Source organism: Sorex fumeus, unplaced genomic scaffold (assembly GCF_029834395.1).
Source record: "Sorex fumeus unplaced genomic scaffold, SorFum_2.1 ptg000130l, whole genome shotgun sequence".
NCBI lineage: Eukaryota > Metazoa > Chordata > Mammalia > Eulipotyphla > Soricidae > Sorex > Sorex fumeus.
Window position 1 is genome coordinate 9,131,204 of NW_026606187.1, and position 21,411 is coordinate 9,152,614.

The 21,411-nt window shown below is 47.0% G+C and overlaps 1 protein-coding gene across 1 annotated transcript in view; it reads right to left on the reverse strand.

The window, feature by feature from the left end:
* The window catches only part of LOC130045935 (cytokine-dependent hematopoietic cell linker-like), a 126,458-nt gene that overhangs the window by 23,104 nt on the left and 81,943 nt on the right, over positions 1-21,411 (reverse strand). The window contains exons 10-12 of the mRNA XM_056138817.1: positions 13,964-13,989; positions 12,814-12,924; positions 9,301-9,328 (exon numbers count right to left, since the gene is read on the reverse strand). Of these exons, the coding sequence (XP_055994792.1) occupies positions 9,301-9,328; positions 12,814-12,924; positions 13,964-13,989 (165 nt within the window). The remainder of the gene's footprint in view (positions 1-9,300; positions 9,329-12,813; positions 12,925-13,963; positions 13,990-21,411) is intronic.

Genomic DNA, 21,411 nt, shown 5'->3' on the forward strand with positions numbered 1-21,411 from the left:
ATTATGAGCTTGAGATGTCTGTATCTAAGAAACATTTCACATGGCTTATTGGACATAGAGATTGGGTGCTGAGAAGGGAGTTGGAGCAGAAAACAGATTTAGAAATGATCAACTTAAGGTTGACATTCAGTACCATGAGATGAATGAAATTGCCTAGGATTTTAGGGATAGAAAAAGACCCTGGATGTGTCTGGAGAAAAACCAACATTTAGAGGTCAGTTAAGGAGAAAGTTCAAGAAAGGAACTAAGAAGAAGCAGTCAGTGAAAAAAGGAAGAAAAATCTGGATACTTTGTCCAGTGAGGTAAAGGGGGGGTAAATAAAAGGGCCACATCATACTGCTTGCAGATAATGCCCCAGAAAATCTCGTTATCTTCTACAACAATGTGATGATGTAGAAATTTTTCTGTGTAGAAAATTGCATTAAATATGAATATTATGCTGTGGCAGAGGTAAGGATGTTGCTCCCAGTGGCCGTTAAATAGAAAATAGCCACATTAGAAATTATGAAGTCCTAGTTTTGGTACTAACTTGCTAAAGAGTGGGGACAAAGTTACTTGAAATGTGGTAAGGAAAAGGTAAGAGGGAGTGGAGGGAGATGATGATCCCTCAATGCAGGGCACAGTTAGGGGCTGGAGTGATAGCACAGTGGGTAGGGTGTTTGTCTTGCACGTGGCCAACCCGGGTTCGATTCTCAGAATCCCATGTGGTCCCCCGAGCACTTCCAGGAGTAATTCCTGAGTGCAAGAACCAGGAGTAACCTCTGTGCTACACCGGTGTGACCCAAAAAGCAAAAAAAAAAAAAAATGCAGGGCGCAGTGATGGCTGTGACAAGGGACACCTTTAGGCTCTTCTTTTTTTTCTTTTTTCTTCTTCTTCCTTCTTCCTTCTTCTTCTTCTTCTTCTTCTTCTTCTTCTTCTTCTTCTTCTTCTTCTTCTTCTTCTTCTTCTTCTTCTTCTTCTTCTTCTTCTTCTTCTTCTACTGTAGGAGTACTGCTATTTATTCAGCCACTGATTAGCTGATTGAATTGGGCATAAACTCCACCTTACATTTTTTTCAATTTTTTATAATTTTATTTATTTAATCACCATGAGAGCAGTTACAAAGCTTTCGGGTTTAAGTCTTGGTCATACAATGAAACACCCATACCTTCACTAGTGCCCATTATTCACTATCAAAGTCCCCAGTATACCCCTATCTCACACCCTCCCCCTACCCGTGGGGCAGATGATTTCCTCATTACTTTCTCTCTACTTTGATCACATTCAATATTTTGACACCAGACCCACCATTATTATTTGGGATTTTACACCACACTCAGATCTGCTGAAAAGGCAACAGTAGACAATTTGTTTTCTATTGCTGGTTATGAATAACATATGATGTCGCGTGGCTGCAGCAGTGGCTGGGCGATTTTGAAATTCCGAAATTTTAACATTAAATTTGGAGGGATTTCTGCCAAAACCTGCTAGGTTCCAAGATTTGTTCCTGAGTCTCTTGGATCATGGCTGTTAAGCAGCTTGATCAGGAGACAGAAAGGCCATTTGTGGGCGGTGACTTGGGGTCTTGTTGGGATGGAGAGGAAAGGGCCGACTCCACCCCCCATCCTGTGAGGCCCCATGTGTCTCATCACTGAGGGCCAAACCTGACTGTCCAATGTCCCTTGGAGGATAGCGGTCACAGAGCCGCCTAGGGGGAGGGAACTGGTGTAGGGACAGCACCCTTTCCCCCCTGGAATGACCAGGTGACAGTAACCTACTGAGGGGTCCGGACGCATTTCTGCCAAAAGCCACTGGGTTTCGAGATTTGTTTCTGAGTCTCTGAGATCATGGCCATTAAGCACCTTGATCAGAAGCCAGAGAGGCCATTCGTGGGCAGCGACTTGATGTCTCGTTGGGATGGGGAGGAAAGGGCCGGCTCCAGCCTCATCCTGTAAGGTCCCACGTGTCTCATCACTGTTGGCCCAAAACCTGACTGTCCAGTGGCCTCTGAAGGATGATGGCGGCTGGGCTGCCAGGGGGAACAGGCCAAGGCACGAAACCTCTTCCCACCTGGGGTGGCTCAGCGCCTGTAACCTACTGCAGGGACTGGACGCATTTCTGCCAAAAGCTGTTGGGTTTCGAGATTTGTTTCTGAGTCTCTGGGATCATGGCCATTAAGTAGTTCGATCAGGAACCAGAGAGGCTATGCCTCCAATTATATAGTTGAGCCGAAGGTGGTTTGTGGGTGTGTTTCCCACATACCTAACTTTTGACCGTTTACTTTCTTGGTAAACTTTACCCCAAGTTTTTGGGGTCTGGCCAAAGGCACAGTAGCAATTTTGGGGTATCTGGAAGTCTGAAGGTGCCATCAGGCTGCTGATGCACTCGCCTCACAGGTACAGATTGACCGTCTGGTGGCACCATACCCCAGTCTCTTTTTAAAGTAACATAAGAAGAGGTCACAAGTTAGTAATGAAGGTCACACTGATTCCTGTGGATCCCTCCTAGCAACTGAGCTCCCCCACCACAAAAATTGTCCAGTCTCTGTGAATACTTATAGAGCTCGTGCCCCCCTGCACCATGGGCAGGATCAGGGCAAGTCAGGATTTGTAGGCCGCATTGTTGAATTTGACTTAAATGGCAAAGGATTAAGATTCTCTGGTTTCATTTATTTCTCTGAACCATCTCCTGGGATTCGTGTGCCTTTAGTCTGGGACAGATAAAGGGGAGGGTTTGAAGCAGGGAGTGGGGTGGGGAGAGAAGTGCAGCCAGAGAAAAGCACATGCCAAAGTCCTGCATTTTGGTGACCAGGGAGAATGGGGCAGCAGGGACAGCAGAACAGAGGTGGAAACACTGACCAGGACCGTGAGAACTCCTTTGGGGGAGGGTGGAGTCTTGGATTTGTCTCAAGGAGGCCCATGCTAAGTGACAGTGGCCTTAGTTCATGAATCATTGGCCAGAGGTTTCCTTGACTCTCAGTTGGGTGGGCAACTGTCACCATAAATAGGAACAGAAAGTAGCGTTTACCCCCCCTTGCCCCCGTCGTCAGTACAGAAGTGCTCAGTAATTCTGTGTTCCTCGCTTGAGAATAATTAGAGCTGGCCCATGTAGTTTCCAGATTGTTTAGCACCCATTCTGGTTAATATTATCTAGTTAATATTCAGTTCTTTCCATTTTCTCTACCAATCACTTACAAATGTGGGGAGAACAGCTTTCTTATCTTCAATAATAATGTCATCCAGGAAATTCACCTACTGCTCTGGGGCCTCATGCCTCCAAGGCCAAAGATGGTTGGTTTCTCCAGACCTCTGTAGTTCATTATTCCAGACATTATGTAGCCCACTTCCCAGTGGGGCCCCAAACCAGGATCTGGCTCCTTACCTGGCAGCTATGAGAGGAATCTCTTGAGAATATTGGTTTTGTGAGGGATGAGATGATTCAGACTTCATCTGGGGCTGAGGAACTGCATAAAGAAGACACATGGTTTGATCATATTGCAAAAGAAAAATTATGTGGGATAATTTGGGGCTTACTGAAACTTGTATAATTCTATCCAGGTAACTGGTAAGTAGAAGTGGGTTGCTGGTGGTCAGTGGAAACTGGCAGGCATAGATTTTTGTGAGTCCCCTGCCTCCTGCATGTGGATTCTCCTCAAGGCTATTAAAGTTGTTTGAAATATTGAATGTTCAGAAATACAGTCAAGAGTGGCCCACATTCAAAAGAACAAAAGCAACCGATGCTGGCGTGGATGTGGCGAGAAAGGGACACTCCTTCACTGTTGGTGGGAATGTCGACTGGTTCAGCCCTTCTGGAAAACAGTATGGACGATTCTCAAAAAATTAGAAATTGAGCTCCCATTTGACCCAGCAATACCACTCCTGGGAATATATCCCAGAGAGGCAAAAATGTATAGTCGAAGTGACATCTGCACTTGTTTGTTCATTGCAGCACTCTTTACAATAGCCAGAAACTGGAAGAAACCTGAGTGCCCAAGAACAGATGACTGGTTAAAGAAACTTTGGTACATCTACACAATGGAGTACTATGTAGCTCTTAGAAAAGATGAAGTCATGAAATTTACATACAAGTGGTACAACATGGAAAGTATCATGCTAAGCGAAATGAGTCAGAAAGAGAGGGATAGACATAGAAAGATTGCATTCATCTGGGGGATATAAAGTAACAAAATAGGAGATTAATACCCAAGAATAGCTGAGATCAGCACCAGGAGGATTACTCCGTAGCTTAGTGGACAATTGGGCATTCTAGAGGAAAGGGCAGCTCAGATAGAGAAGGGAACACCAATAAAGGGTGTTTGGTGGTCCCTCCCAGGAGGGAGGGGAGATGCATGTCGAAAGTGGACTATGGACTGAACATGTTTGCCACTCAATGCCTCTTTTGCAGACCACAACACCCAAAAGGAGAGAGAGAACACAGGGGATTGCCCTGCCACAGAGGCAGGGGGGGATGGGGGGATGGGGGTGGGGGGGACATTATCCATGGTGGTGGAAAATGGGCACTGGTGGAGGGATAGGTATCTGATCATTGTATAATTGAAACCTAAGCACAAAAATTGTAAATCTACAACTGTACCTCATGGTGTTTCACTAATAAAAAAAAAGAAATACAGTCAAGAATATTGAATCTTTCACTGAACTTCCCAGAAATTCAGATTATTACCTTGAATAATTCAGATTTTATTATCGACCATTTAAGATTTTTATTTTTATTCACATTCACTTATTCATTTGCCTGTAATTAAATATGTGTTAAACATATAGGATGTATGCATTAAGCATGTAGGATTTATCTTATATCCTGTAGGATTGTGCCTTGATAGTATCCAGAGATACAATGGAAAACAAGAGAGATAATCTCTGAATGAAGAAAAGAGAAAATAAGCACAAAAGTGACCAATGACAACATATCAGACAATGGAGGTGATGAGGAGACAGTAAAGCACTACGTGGAATAGACGGTAGCTGTACGTGGTGTGTGTGTGTGTGTGTGTGTGTGTGTGTGTGTGTGTGTAAGAGAGAGAGAGAGAGAGAGAGAGAGAGAGAGAGTCTTTTCTGAGGGAAGTCACTCTGGCTGAAGAAACTCAGTATACAGTCAGAAGTAAAGTGGAATGGAGTTGAACTCATTTAAGAGAAAACTTTTATAGAAATAAGAAACAAAAAATGGTCAAACCTAAGAACTGTGGTTCTAATGGAGGGGAGGGAGACGCTCTCTATTGCCCCCCACCCAAATCCTGAATTTCCTATCCGTCCTGGATGGGATAACATATTGAATCTTATTGGGTTATCACCAGGCATGCATTTCCTCAACTTCCCTCCTTTGATCTCGCTTTGAAGTTACCATGTGAACCATATGAACTGGAGTTATTTAATAATTACATACATATGTCAATGGTGTCACTAGATTCCACATGGACAGACTTAAATCATTCATCATCCATCCATCCGAAACTACCAAAGGCATAGAAGACCCTGGGCTATGAGATGCCACAGACTATTCTCCCACTTCCAGCTGTAAATATCAATAATGGTAAGGAAGTATGTCAGCACCAATGTGTCTTAATTTTGGTGGTCACTAGGACCAAGGCTGATCATAAACCTGACCCCATTTGGTTGAAGAATGGTGATTAGCTGAAATGTGATTGGAGTCAAGAAGGGCTAGTATCCACACAGGCACAAAACCATTGCCTGTTATAAGCAGTCCCTGGGAACTTCTGTCCCTCATGAGTCAACAATGCCACATTGTCCGTGGTTATCAAACCACTGAAGCCTAAAGCAGAAGCATGGAGGGTGCTGAGCTCTCTGGAGGAGAAGGACATGGTTTGTCTTAGGTTTGAGACATTAGTTAGAATTGCCAATAGACTCCCATTTCTTCATCAGTTTCATTGGGATCCACAAAGCCAAGCAAGGTTCTGGTCCAGTCTAACCTCCTCACTGTAGATACAAGGCAACGTGAGGAGGTTAGACAATCACACAGTGAAGCTGGAGCGAGAGTACTGTGGGTAAGGGATGTGCCTTGCACCCAGTCAACGTGAGTTCAAATCGTCAACAGTCCACATGGTTTACTGATCCCTACAAGGAATGATTCCTGAGTGAGAGCCAGGTGTGCCCCCCTGAGAACTATCAGATGTAGCTCCAAAACAAAACAAACATTCCCACCCCTCTCCCACCAACAAAACCCCAACACAGAGTGGTGGAAGGCCACTGAAATCCCAACCCCATCTTGCTTTGTCCAACTAGGTGAACTGAGTTAAACTTATGGACTAGGCCTCAGTCTTCTGATGGGACAGAACTTGTCATTCTAAGTCTATGGTGAACAGTCTTCCAAAGTTGACCTGAAGGGATGACTTGGCTTCTAGCCAACTGTGGAGTGTGGACTACATCTTCCACTGTAAGGAAAGTGGTGGTGGTGGTGGTGGTGGTGGTGTGTGTGTGTGTGTGTGTGTGGTCCATATGAATGAGAGTATTTACATGTGTGTTTATGTGAGGGTATAGCATAAAAAAAATGAAGCGACCAAAAGCTTATCCAGAGCAATGGGCCAAGATGTATTTCCCAAGTGGCAGGGGATGAAAAATGTTCCTACTCAGTAGTTTGTGACTGAAGAAAGACCTATTTTGTGCCCTTCCCCAGTTGAAGCCCTCTGGAATCTTGGGTCTTGAATTGACTATGAGTTCCTGGGTCCATCTGCATCACATCATTACGTGCATTCACACACACACACAGACACACACACACACACACACACACACACACACACTTACAAATATCCCTACTTCCTGGGGCACCAAACAGTTCTTTTAGGAAAAGTGACTAACGCTCTAAATCTGGAATAGGAGTCCAATCTAATGGTATTGGTGTAAGAAAACAAATAAAAACAATTTACCTTTGTCTGGCCCAAGAACCTGTATTGAAACAAAATAGTCAAGTTTGATGTCTTAGTGATAGAGAATTTTATCTTTTCCAATGTGTGTCTGGAGCTATTGGGTTAGTAGAGTGGGAAAACTTTTTTCCCCACTGAGGGTGAAACTTTTGTCTCCGGGAGGGAAAGGGCATTTGTCTCTTCCGCCTCCCCCGCTCCCCCTGGCAGCATGGTGGCTGCTGCCTCAGAGCTTATTGGAAAGCCAGGTATGAGCCGGCAGTGATGGGGCAACTGCAGTTTCATAGGAAGGGGGGTGAAACCAGCTTGCCATTCAAGGCCACGACTTGCCCCCCACGAGCGGCTATCCGGCATGGACATGGCACCAGACGCATAGAAACCAATCTCGTAATTATCTGGCTCTTGGCAGAAATCCCTCCAGGCTTAATTAGTAAAATATCAGAAATCCAAAATTGCGCAGCCACAGTAGTGGTCACGCGACATCATATGGTTTTCATAACCAGCAATAGAAAACAAATTATTTCACAATGCCTTTTCAGCAGTTTCAATTGTTGGGGGAAAATTCCAAACAATAGTGTTGCATCTTTTGTTGAAATAATGAATGTAATCAGAGAGAGAGAGAGAGAGAGAGAGAGAGCTGAGTAGAAATCATCTGCCTCACAGGAGTGGGAGGGGTGGGAGGGGGATATATTGGGGTTCTTGGTGGTGAAAAATAATTACTGGTGAAGGGAGGGGAGTTCAATCATTGTATGACTGAGACTTAAACTTGAAAGCTATGTAACTTTTCTCATGGTGATTCAATAAATAAATTTTAAAAAAGCATAAGAAAAAAACCTTTTGTTCATACATATTTAAAAAAAATTACAAATAATTCCCAAAACATTAAGCATCCCCCACCACCCCGATTTTCTATTTTTAGTGTGATATAATAGGCAACGACACAGTCGGAGTTAAATCACTTTAGGTCTTTTGTATTTGGTTGGGTTGTTTTTCATGCCAAGATTTGAACCCAAAGCCTCATTTGCAAAGGATGTTCAGAAAATCTTACTGTAAAAAACAAACATGAAGATATTCACATTACTACGTTTAAATGTCCCGCTTGAGCAAATCTTCTGTGGCCTTAATGTAAGAATATAAGCAGAATAGTAAAAGAACCAAATCTTTTAGGAATAAAGTGGGGACCAGGTGAGGGGGCCCTTGTTTTTTTTTCTGTTTGTTTTGTTTTGATTTTGGTCACACCTGTTAATGCTCAGGACTTAATGGCTCTATGCTCAGGAATTACTCCTGGTGGTATTTGGGAAACCATATGGGGTGTTGGGGTTTGAACCTGGATTGACCACATGCAAGCCAAACACCCTCTCTGCCTCAGGTAGCACTTTTAAAAAAATTTTTTTAAATGAATTATCATGAGAGACACAGTTACAAAGTCGTTCATGATTGGGTTTCAGTCATACAATGTTCCAATATCCATCCTTCACTTCTGTACATTTCCTACCTTCAATGTTCCCAGTTTCCCTCCCGCCAACCTCTATGGAAGGCACTTCTTTTTCTTCTCTCTCTCTCTCTTCTCTCTCTCCATCCTCTCTTCTTTTGGGCACTCAGTACTTTTGCAATACAGGTACTGACTGAGAGGTGACCATCTTTGTCCCTTTACCTACTTTCAGCACTCAGTTCTTGTCCAGCATGATCATTCCCAACTATCATTGTCATAGCTGTCCTGTCTCTGTCCTAACTGACCTCCCCTCTCACCACTTGTGGCAAACTTCCAATTGTGGACCAGTCCTCCTGGCCCTTGCTTTGATCAAATACCACCCATGGGCCCTGGGTACCAACCAGCTTCCTTTTGGGGGATTTAAGAAAGTGATGAGCTTAGGGCCTCTGACTGTTTCATCTCCCCCAACTTTTGTGCCCTTTGTTGACACTTCCTGAACTGTGTCATACAGCTCTGCAAAGACGAGTAGCCCAGTCTCATGGCTGGGAAAGTCATGAGGGGAAGGGACACTTGCCCAAGTTCTCTAAAGTAGCAGTGACCAAGTAGGATTTAATCATGTAAGATTGACTCTGTCCCTCGGTTCTCCTCCTTTGCTGACTGTCTTTCTGGTGCAGAGGAGATAGCGAAGGCCATATACAACCCATTTTCTCCTCCGTGCCATGCTGGAGACTTTGCCTTCCTTGGAACTAGTCGTCTTCACAGCACCTGAATACAGTAGTTGTGATGGCACAACAGAACCCTGCCTTAAAACCTACATCTTATCTTGTTTTGCTCTCATGTTCTCAGCTTCAGACTAGGGATAATAATATATTTTGAGATATTACAATAATTAAGGGAGATAAAATATCTAAAGCAAGTCGGATCTTGCCCACTTCAGATACTCAATGCACAAAAACTCCCTTGTTTATTTTTTAGGACAAAATTGCTACTTACCTCACTTAAGTTCTTTAAGTTTATCTGACTGCAGGGAAAAGAAAAAAATGGTGTCAAGCATCATGTGTGTCCCAATGATGGAGCTAAAACTACTTAGAACACTTTGAAACCTTGGGGGACAGTGGGCAGCCAAATTAACTGCCCACAGTTTGGTGAGATATTTAGCACTGCTCTGAAAAAACGAAACAGGTTCCCCCCCCCCCATAATTTTCTAGCTAAAGAAGGGATGAGTCAGTATAAAAGATGCTGGCAGGGAGGAAGTAAATACACCTCTTCTCATCGGGGAGAACTGTTATAGCCTCACAATCCTCCTGACATTTGCTTTTTCCTTGCCAAGGCCACAGGCATCCACGGCTCTGGGGCTGCTTCCTTGACTTTTGAAAGCTGGGCATTCTGCTTGGGGCATGAAAAGAGTTTTAGATAATGAAGTGGTCAGGTTCAGTGGGGTTCCCAGAAGGTCATTTGAGAGAAAGGACACTGATTCAGTGTCATAACTGAAACCCCAGGTGGGGAAAGTTGTCCACCTGGAATGGCCATTTGGAGAGGCTCCCCAAAAAGGCCAAGTCAATGGGGCTTGCTAATGGGGTGAGGGAAGGGATGCATAAATAGGGAGGGGGTGATAAGGTGGGACCACCAGTGCTGGCTTGTGGGCATTCGCCTGAGGATGAGCCAGGTCCTTTGTGGGACAAGGAGTCCTCGAGCTGCCTAAGCTTCCTCATCTGGAATATGAGTACAAGGCATATGTCTTAGAGGGTCATTGTGAGATTTGATAGAGATAAGGAGGAACATAGGGGCATATTCTGGGGGTCCAAGGCAGCCGTTAAGATTAGAGAAACTCTCAAGGAAATGGAGTGCCAGGCCACGTACCCTCTGCCCTGTCTGTTGGTCCCAGACTGTGCTGAAAGGAATGCAGGGAAACTGAGGCAGCAGCGCCTCACTGCTGATCTACTTATACATCAGAGAAGATGACTGCAGTCATTTGTCCATCCAGGGCTCAGATACCAGTCCACAGGCTGGTTCTAGAGGGCCCGCAGAGTTCCAACAGCCTATAGGAGGCAAAATAGCCTACTAATGGGGCAAGGGGAGGGGTGGAGAGATGGGGAGGGGGAATAGGGTGGGACGCACAGTGCATTCATCTGAGGCTGAACTCGGGCTCTTCATGTGTAAGGGATTCTGGCACTTAGGAATAAGAAAGAGATTGCTGATACGACTTCAATGACGCAGGTTCGTTGATATGGAGTAAGTCTTCCTTCTCCCTTTAGGTGTGTGCTGGCAACCTGCGCTTTACTATAGCATGGCCCTTCTTTCATTTCCCGTTAGGCTCAGTTTCAGGCCAATTTGATTGGAATCCTTGCTTTCTCATCTGTGAGCTCCAGAAGCCCCCAGCAGTGAACCCCTTTGAAGGAGATTGCCCTCCCCACACACACTCCGTCATCAGTGGGCTCAATGACATTCTCCGAAAATAATAAGTGGGAAAACCATTTGGAATGAAATACCCTCGTCCACCCTCGGAACACTACTAAAGTCCCACTGGCTTCTGAATGAGCCTCTTTATTCTGACGTGTCCAGCGCCCTCATACAGCTATTAGCGATAATGCAGAGCAAACTGGGCACCCCTTATCCTGCTTCCCCCAAGGTCAAAGTCTTGCAAAACTATTGCAACAATCAAGCTGACTCTAAAAAACAAATATTTCCAGCCCTCAATGAGAATCCATCTTTCTTCTTAATTCCTGTCTTCTGAAGGACAACAGCACCCATGGCTGAGAGAGTGGGGGTTAAGGCGCAGCTCAACCCGGTTCCATCCTGGCACGCAGGGTCCTGGGGCACCTGGGTTCTTCCTGGTCCCAGGCAGCCCTGCAGCCTTAGGCTCTTGCATTGACTCACAGAACAGTTTGGCTGAAGTTACTGGGAGAACATGTTGGGCCCCATACGCACCTCTGCTGGTGTCACACTTCGGACCATCTCCCTTACCCCCAAACAGCGAGGACGAGGGCACTGTCCGGGCATTTCTAAAACTCCTTTTTGGGGAAGGAGGCACCGTCCAAGTCATCAACACAGATATTTTGTCTTGGTGGTTGCTTGAAATGATGGAATTCATTCCAGCAGGACGGCTGGGAGAGGGGCAGTTAGGCCAAGGGCAATTCGTCTGTTCGTCCGGTTCTTTCTGCAAGTCCCATTAGGGTTGAATTCTGTACCCGAGCTTTGAACCTTGGGTTTGCTGAGGTTTTGACAGGGGTGCGGGAGAGATTGGGGGATGATGATCAAGGCCCTCAGTGTGAAGGTGATGGAATGTGGAGAGGCTGGAAGAGGCTCCCAGGGATCCAGCGAATGGAGTGAGGGGTCAGAGGTGGGGGGTTACTTTGGGGATGAGTCAGAATGATTTTGTTCCATATCTGAGGCTTGTAGATAAAATTGCCATGGAGACGAGGGGGAAATGTTGTCCTTGAAGCAGAGAAGCTCAGGGGGAGACTGGAACACCTAATCTCCCAGGACCTCTTTAAGCAGAGAAGAAAGATTCCCCAGGGTTAAAAGTTTGAACTGAACTTGTAGCAGTTACTTGTAATGGCAAAAATTTTCTTTTAAAAATAAATGTACTTAAGAAAAATAGAATCTCTCGGGGTCCACCCCTTTCCCTTCCTGCCCCCATAAAAGGACAAGGCTGTTCTAACAATCCAGGGGGAATGAGAGTGGGGAGCGCCAGGACCCCTTCTCCCCCCATCTCTGAGTCCCAAGTCTGTGAATCACCTCAGGCATTTTCTGAACTAAAGGCTTCCAGGACCCAATTGTTCCAGGGCAGCCTCCAGACCCATGCCTGAAACCATAGGAGGACCCCCCACCCCCACCTCCTGCCCCCACTGGGAAGGCGGGGTCCCCTGGAGCGCCAGTCTTGCCACTTCCAGTAGATTGGGCCTCACCTGCCTGGACCTCACACTCCGACTGCCAAGCCCTGAGCTTTTCTTCACGATGCACCCTGCTACTCCCTCTTGCTCCCTCTCCCACAGTAACTTGGAAAGGGTTGGAGCAATTGTCCAACACTTTGGGAGTAAATTTGTCCTACAGGAGAATTACTCCTGGCGGTGCTTGGGGGACGACATGGAATGCTGGGAATCGGATTGGCTCTGTGCAAAGGGAAATGTCCTACCAGCTGTGCTATGGCTCCAGCCCCTCGCACTTTGCACTTCCTTCTTTATTTAGCATTTAAACTATTGTCCCCCCACACCTGGGAGTGCTCTAGGCTTACTCCTGCTCTGAGCGGGGATCACTCCTGGTGGTGCTCAGTGGAGGCCATCTGGGGAGCTGGGCATCAATTCATGTGGGCCCGGCAAGCACCCTGTCCTATCTCCAGCCCCCACTTCAGTATTAAGCAGCTGCATTTTTCTGCTAAGATGATGAAGCCTCAGATTTCTGAGACCAGGCTTCCGAGGAAACAGGGGCTTGGTGGCCCAGTAAGTGCAGAGGTGACAGGCCCGTCCTTGTCTCACCCTGCTCCTCCAGGCCACAGCTGTCTCTCACCTGGGCCCTCGGCGGCTTTCAGGAACAGCGTGTCTCAGAGGGAGGGGGGGCCCGCTGCTGTCCGGCTCCGGAGGAAGGGGATGGTACCTCTTGGAAAGGGTGACAGGTGGCCTGTGTGGACAGTCAAGAAGGGTCTGTACACGGGGGTTTCAGGGCCAGAATTCACTGGGCCTGGCTTCCGTCTATAGAGTGTGTATGGGAACCCTTTGTTGGGGCCCTCTCTCTCTCTCTCTCTCTCTCTCTCTCTCTCTCTCTCCGTCACACGCACATACACACACACACGCACGCACTGTAGGGAGCTTGGCACCTGCTTGAGGGTTAGGAGCCCCGGAACAAGGTACCAGCCTTGCATGCTCCAGATTCTCAGACTCCCCAGAGACATACAGCTAAGGCTTACACACATAAGACATACAGCTAAGGCTTACACACATAAAACATACACACATTCACTCACTCATTCACTCAGTCACCCATTCACTCACTCATGCATTCATTCACTCAGTTACTCATTCATTCATTCATTCATTCACTCATTCTCTCACTCATTCACTCAGTCACCCACTTGCTCACTCACTCAGCCATTGACCCATTTTCTCACTCACTTCCTCACTGTCTCGGGCATGACTGTAGGTGGCCGGAGCTGCTGAGAGAGAAACAAGACATCGCCCTTGGTGGCAGATGCTGCCCTGGAGGCAGGCAGAGAGGAGTGCCGAGATTACCAGTCACGGATGGGGTATTCAGTGCTCTGGTGCGGGGGCTCATGGGCCAAGAGGGACTACAGAAGTGACCAGTCACTCACCCAAGAGTCTAGTCTATTACTCTCACCTCCATGGATAAACCTAGAACATCTGTGTTCTGGGTGTACGATGTGAGCGGACCATGATTAGTCCCCTGCAGGTGCTGTCTGGTGCCAGGGCTATAAGCATAGGTCTGTTCTAAGGAGTGGGAGCAGGAAGGACGGGCATCACTGATGACTGGGAATAAACGGATGAAGAAGGGGATGAGCTAACACTTGTTTATCTTGCTCATCGTTTCACTCATTGATTTTTCAGCCTCAAACGTTTGTGTTTCTCTTCACTAAATTCTGGGCCCTTTCAGCCTATGTCATTTAAGTCTGTAGCAAAACAGAACATCACTTTAAGTGTCTTACCGAGGCGGTGGTAGAGGAGTCCTTTCCTGCAAAAGGCAAAGCAATCAGGACTTAAATTTTGTATTCATTGCTAATGGCTACCGAGGTTTGGGTTTGCAAATAGGAATTACAAATCCTGACTCAACTTCTAGGATTTATGTTTCAAGTAACATCCAAGCCTTTATGCAAACCACAGTCCTCAGCTGTAAAATTAGAGTGGTGACAGATGCATTTTTAATAGTTTCTCTTACCTTGATTCCTCTCATGGGTTTGTTTCCTAAAATATAAGGGAATAGCAGTAAGTTTCTGGGAAATGTTTACATGTTTCAAGCTATGTTTACATGTATGTATATAGAAACCATTCCAATAAATTATATTTTCTGTTTGGTTTTTTAGACCACACCGAGGTTTGGGGCCTACTCTTAGGTTGGTGCTAGGGGGCCCAGGCAGTGCCAGAGACTGACTCTAGGGCACCTTTGAGCTGCCTCCCAGCTTCATGCTGGAATAATTAATTTTTTAAAATTTTATTGAATCACCATATGACAGGGCATTACAAATCTGTTCATGAATAGGTTTCAGTCATACAATGTTCCAATACCCATCCCTCACCAGTGTATAATTTCCCAGCACCAGAGTCCCTAGTTTCCCTCCCACCTCCCCAAACCACCCCTTCTCCCCTGCCTGCCTGCCTCTATGGCAGGCATCTCTCTCTCTCTCTCTCTCTCTCTCTCTCTCTCTGTCTCTTTCATTCTAGGTGTCATGGTTGCAATACAGATGCTGAAAGGTTATCATATATGCCCCTTCATGTTGGAATCATTTTGATGATGATGTGAACCCTGGTTGAAATTTTATCAGGTACCCAGCCCCAGGGCAATACTCTTACACTCTCATACAGCAATTCCTCACTTACCACCTAGCCCATCTCCCACCAGTTCTCGAAAATTTAGAATCACCCGTCCCAAAGGCATGTCCTTCACTGAGTCCCTTTTGTTCAGGGGCCAAGCTGTATATTATGATCATGTCACAACAGCACAGTGTCAAATGATGTGATGTTCTCTGAGGCCCTGCTGTCCAACTGAGCCTCAAGTGATGTGGGGGTGAAGAATGCTGATACCCCAGCTCAAAAACCTACACGTGACTTATAGTGGGCTCTTTTACTTTCTTGTTAAAAAAAAGAAATTGGGAGTCACCCAGAGATGCTCATGGGCTAATTCCTGGCTCTGTACTCAGGAGTGACCCTTGGTGGTGCTTGAGGACCAAATGTGCTGGTGCTGGGGCTGTCACAGGGATGGGCCTCCAGCAAGCACCCTCCCTACTGTACTTGCCCACCAGCCTTACACTGGGCTCTTGTCATACGTGGACCCAGGGATCCAACCCACTGACATCCACAGCAGCGTGAGTGTGTGATTGCAGAACTGAGAGAAAGCCAACATACAAATGGATCCTTGGGGGGTCACAGCGTGCTCAAGTTCCAACAATAATTTTATTCCCATAGTTCAGTTCATCTCAGTTGTAAAGTTGCTGCCTCAGCTGACCATTACAGACATCTGGCTGCGGGTGGGGTGTGTGAGGGGGAAGACTAGAAACAACAAGGAGGGTGAACAGGGCCCCCAAGAGGCTCATAATTGTTCTAGTCATAGGCCAAGTTCTTACAACACAACACCACAACACACTGTACAACAGCAAAATTAAATATGTTACCACACAACACTACTGACAATGTACTACACCACCACTACACAACACTACAGACAATGTACCATACCATCACCACACAAAGCCAGCTCAGAACAGTATCTCTCAACAGCTTGCTACGGTTCATCACAACATCACTTAGTACACACTAGTCTGGATGATTTTAAGGACTCTTAACGGGTCTAAAATCACTGCTTCATGGAGTAAAAATCACCATTCTCCCTATTCTGATTTTGTTTTTTGGAAAAGGCCTTTCAAATGGACAGGCTAGATTTCTGCTCATGACGATATACTACAGTGACAGATGTCACCAGCACTTTATAAGCATAGAACGTAACCCGGAAGTATTTCCCCAAACGTGACCTGGATGGACTTCCCCAAGAACAAAGATCAACTGTGATAGCTCTACGGCATTCATACCCTGACTAACAAGCAAGACCACTTGTGCATCAGGTACCATGGCAGGTAGAAACCATCCTACCCATTCACCCTATCCTGTGTGCTCTTCACCTCAGAGCTCGGCCACATGCTCTCTTGCTGTTCACTTCCACAGATTTCTCTATGAAGTCACAGGGGAGCTTTCAAAGGCTCCTCTTCTGCCTACTATGTTCTCTCTTGGCATCCACTCAATCCACCGGGAAAAATTCAACAGAAGTTGCACCTCGAGTTCAGCAGGAACAAGCCACGGGTTGTTTGGAAGGTGTCGCCCTGATCCCTTTTACCCAGCTGCCTGTGATTCAGGGCAGGCCGTCGTCTTGCTTTTATTCCTGGGCTGAAGGGGGCTGAGCGTGGGTGTGTGAGGTATGGATTCACCCGAAGGCATTCATTGATGTACACATTGGGAAGTAGAATGTCCCAAGAGAGGTCGCTGTTCCCTCATAGCTCTCATTCTGGGGGCAGGACCCAGAGAGCAAATGGACAGAAGTGTTTGGTGAGAAGTACTGATAGGACAGGGAGGAAAATCCAGCAGACAAAGGGACTCCGCATGAGGGATGGGGTTGGCCTGACCCTTTAACAAAGTAGTTCCAGCCTGGAAAGCTGGCAAGCCTCCCTGGTTAGGTGATGGGTCACCTCTGGAGAGAAGAGCATGGATGTGACTGACCAGGAAATGACAGACACAGCACCTTCAAAGGTCCCGGGATAGGAAAACTACAAGGAGGAGGTAGAGCCTAAGTGCCAGAGGTGGGGGTGTGGAGTTCCCAGGGCATGGGGTTTGGGGGGACTGGCAGGCAGTGGTGACAACTTTACCAGTCCCCACTGTATGATTTACTATCCAGGTGTCTCTGTGTCCCTTGCAAGATTTTCTCTGGCATCATTCAATATTCTCCTTTCACTTAAAAATGCTGTGCAGAGAGGCTGGAGAGATAGTACCGAGGGTAGATTGGCCTTGCATGTGGCCGATCTGGGTTCGATCGCTGGCACGCCAGATGGTCCTCTAAGCCCGCCAGGAGTGATCCCTGAGTTCAGAGCTAGAAGTCCTGAGCACTGCTAGATGTAGTTTTCAAATGAAACAAACCAAAAATGCAGTGCAGAATAATGTCGGCAGCGGCCACAGAGGGCAGAGTATGCATGAGAATGGTCATTCCTGCGAAACCCCAAACAGGGTGGAGAATCCCGGAGACTCTGAGGGAAACTATGGCTCGAGGAACTTGTCACCTATTGGACAGTTGAGGGAAGTTCTGACGAAATCCAGCTGCCTTCTTGAAGGGTGGAGGCCTTTCAATGAAGCAAAGACCTGCAGATATGCAGGTATAATGGAGGAGGAGGAGGTTTGGAACTGAGTTTTTTGGTTTTCCTTCCTTCCTTCCTTCCTTCCTTCCTTCCTTCCTTCCTTCCTTCCTTCCTTCCTTCCTTCCTTCCTCCCTCCCTCCCTCCCTTCCTTCCTCCCTTTCTTCCTTTCTCCTGGATCTGTGCTCAGGGGCTTGGGGTCTATATGTGGTGATGAAAATTTAAAACCAGGATCAGCCACCTGCCAAGTGCCAGTTTCTTGATTTTAAATCTTGATTTTGCTAGTTATTACAGACAAGAACATACGTAGCACCTACGAAATAAACAGTTATGAAATAACCCACCCCACCCCCACCCCCGTCCTGAGGCCTGGCCGAGTTCTCTCCATCGTGGTAAGGGATCGTGAAGCGGAGACAATGTCCTTCTCTGCAGCGCTGTGGGATGCTGAAGGGATGTACCTGCAGGCGCGGGGTTTTTAATGCAAGTCCCTGCCACTGTATTGCAAAATGGGAGTCAGAGGGGGCAAGTCTCCTCCTCTTCCTGACTAACCGTGAAGCCCACGGCTATCACCGATCGGTGAAGAATTCCCTCCCACACAAGGGAACCACACCTTTCTCCTTGTCATCTTGAAATTCAGTGAAGCCGTTTTCACCGTGGGCCGGGACGCGCTCGCCACCTGGTGGCCGTCGGGGCGCTGGACACGTCTGCCCAGAGCATCCTCATAGCCCTTCATCCCCAGAGCCCGCAGGTGGGTTTCAGCGATGAGCAGAGCACGGCTTTGGGGTCTAAGGAACCTGGGCCAGATGCTGATCCCTGCTGACCCCACATTCATTTGAGGGTGGGCCGGGAAGCGCCCAGACTCTCAATGTTTCTGTGGTCCTGGCAAAACTCTCTCAGCAAAACAAGTACCATCTTTGAGCTCCGACTTAATGTAGGAGCAGCTGGCCCCAGTTTATGAGAATTGGTTGCTGACTTTTCCAAGATTTTTTCATTTCATTTCATCATCCTGTTATTCGTCGATTGCCTTGAGCAGGCCCCAGTAACGTCTCTTTCATCCTAGCCCTGAGATTATATTCAAGGCTCTTTAGGAGAATGAGACCCATCTTTGTTACTGGTATTTGGCATATTTGGTACACCACGGGGAGTTTGCCAGACTCTGCCCTGTGGGCAGGCTACATTCGATAGCCTGCAAGTTTGTCCAAAGTAGGAATGAGATAATAAGATGTCTTTAAAAAGATGTCCTGATAAGATGTCGCGCGGCCGCTAATGCCGCCGATCTGGGTGGTGGATCTGGGTGGAGGATGCTTGACTCCAATCCGAGTAGGCTGGGAGATCTCGGCCCCGGAACCCGCGTGGATTTGTCCCTCTGCCAGTACCTTCATGTGTGCGGAGAGTTGTCTCAGCATGGTGGTGGCTGGTCCTGGAGGTCTTCGGCTGCCGGAGCCCTGGTTGGGGCAGGGAGGAAAGCTCAACCCGCTCCCCTCCAAGGGGTCCCGGGGAGGAACAGCCAGGTGCGGGGGCAGGAGACTGCACTGTTCTCGTCCGGGAGCTGGATTTTATAGTCTCTGAGTCTTGGCCGTTGATGGGATTACACGGCGCCAGGGGGCCAGGTGGTGGGTGTGACCCCCGCCTACTGGAATTTGGAGGATCTGGGTGGAGGATGCCCGGCCCCAATCCGAGTAGGCTTGGAGATCTCGGCCCCTGAACCCGCGTGGATTTGTCCCTCTGCCAGTACCTTCATGTGTGCAGAGATTTTTAATCAGTCATTATTTGAAATTCAAATTTAGGTGAAAAATGTCGATGACAAATGCTCAGAATGTGTAACTTTTTTTTAATGGTGACCCACTCGAGTTCACCATTGTCTTCACTGGCGATGCTGGTGGTGGAATATTAGGGAAAGCCACCTTTCCCCAGAATTTGTTTCCTATAGGACAATAACACCCCCAAGTACTCATGCACAGGATCTTTTGTTTTGTTTTGAGGGTTACACCCAAAGGTGCTCAGGGTTTACTCCTGGTTTTGTGAAAATATGACAGTGGGGTTGGAAGGCAAGTGACTTCCCACTGTGATATTCCCTCAGAGTCCAAAAGATGCTGAAGAGAGTCAGCCATGAGATGTAATAATCTTTGAAGTGATTTGTTCTAATCACACTTCTATCCCGTGAGTAACCTGGGGAAAATTATTTCCCAGTCTGGGATTGAATTCCTATGACTTGAAAATGCAGAGAATGAAATGGAGTTTCTTGGATCAAATAATATAATTTTTGTTTTCCACTTAGTTACTCAATTTGTGCTAAGTATATGCAATACCCTTTATAAAGTAGGATCATAAAAATCAATAATTTCTAAAGTATACCATTAAAGTAATGTTCTATAATTAGAGAAAAAGATTCTGAAAAAAAATTAGATAAAACTTGGCCTCAAGTGCAGCATTTATAATCTCTAAGAGCTTTATGATATATGAAAGTGAACCATTAGGAGTACGCGTCCTGGTGACTGAGGAAGAATCCGAAGAAGCCACTTATTAAGCCAAGTGGTTAATGCATATCTGACAAGGCTGTTGGAGAAAATATTTGAAATCTTGGAAAACTTTCAGAAATCAAGTCCAGCAAAAGGCACTGAAATAATTCTTTAGATTGAAGGAAGAGGTATTGACTTATACAAAGTGAAGGAGGGACCCTCCTGCTTTGACAGCCGGTGAGAAGGGGGCATTTCTTATGACTGTGTTCTGGTTGGACACATCCTTCAGTATCAATGCTAGAGTATAAGGGAGGTGGGGTGGCAGCGCCTTTATGAAGCCAGCGTGTGGAAAAGAGTTTTCTGCTGAGCTGGCTGCCCAGGGAGAGGGAAATAAGTGGGAAGTGGGGTGCTGGGAAGAGCCAAGACAACAGAAAAACAGAAGAGCAAGCCATAGAACAGGGTAGTTTGCCTGGCAAGTGGCCAACCGGGTTGGATCCCCGGAATTTATAAGGTGTTCTGAGCACTGCCAGGAGCAGTTCCTGAGCACAGATTCTGGAGCAAGCCCTGAGCTTAAACAAAAACCGAAAAACCAAACACAATAAACTGAGCACTGCCGTCAGAGGTGGTGCTGCCCCTGGTGTTTATGCATATGGAGACAAAAACTCTAGGGAGAGGTGGGATGAAGAGACCCTTGAGAGTTGTTGGGTTCTGTGTAACCCGAACAGAGAACCAGGCCCTTGTGCCTGCTCAGACCTGGCTACTTCTTGAAGGAGTGAGCCAAAGCCAGCCCCCCTCAGACCACCTGGGATGGACACCCAGCCAGTGACTGACTTCATCTATTTGCGTGACTTCATCTATTTGAGTGACTTCATCTATTTGCTAGCCCCTGTTCACAGGGCAGACCAGTGAGAAACCTCCCACGCGGATGAGAAAACCTGGAGCAGTGTCGTCACTGACAGAACTCTGGCTCCAACCCCTCCTGGATGACCGATCAAACCACTTCTCTCGCTAACTTGTTTGGATTGGCTTGTTTTGTATTTGAGCCATACCTGGAGGTGTTCAGAGGCTACTCCTGGCTCAGTGCTCAAGAGAGACTCCCAGCGGTACTCAGAGGACCATATCGGGCCCTGAGGATTCTTACTGGAGCATGCGAGGGAGGTGACTGACCTGTTCTCTGTCCTAGTAGGCTTTTAAAAATGATGCAACTCGATCAGATGAACTCATTTGTCATTCCTCTTCCTCCCCGCCTCCAGGAAATCTTGAACACTTGGAACTGTGTCTCCTGGACTGCATTTCTAAATAGCCCTCCCCCCCCCCCCCCCGCCCACACGCACACACAGATATCCTGCTTCAGCCAGGTCCTGTTCCTTTGGGGTCAACAGATAACTTTTCTGCTAGCTGCTTAAGCTGGGGCCTGTGCCCAGGGCCCCTTGCCCTCAAATCCAGCACATCTCCACTGCTGCCGAGCATCAAAAAGTTCTGTCAAGAACTTCCCCCAAGGGCATTGTCTTCCCCCTCAGTCCAGCACCTCTTCCTGGGAGAGACAGTTGGGCTGAATTTAACATGCACCTACACCCCAGGTTCCTT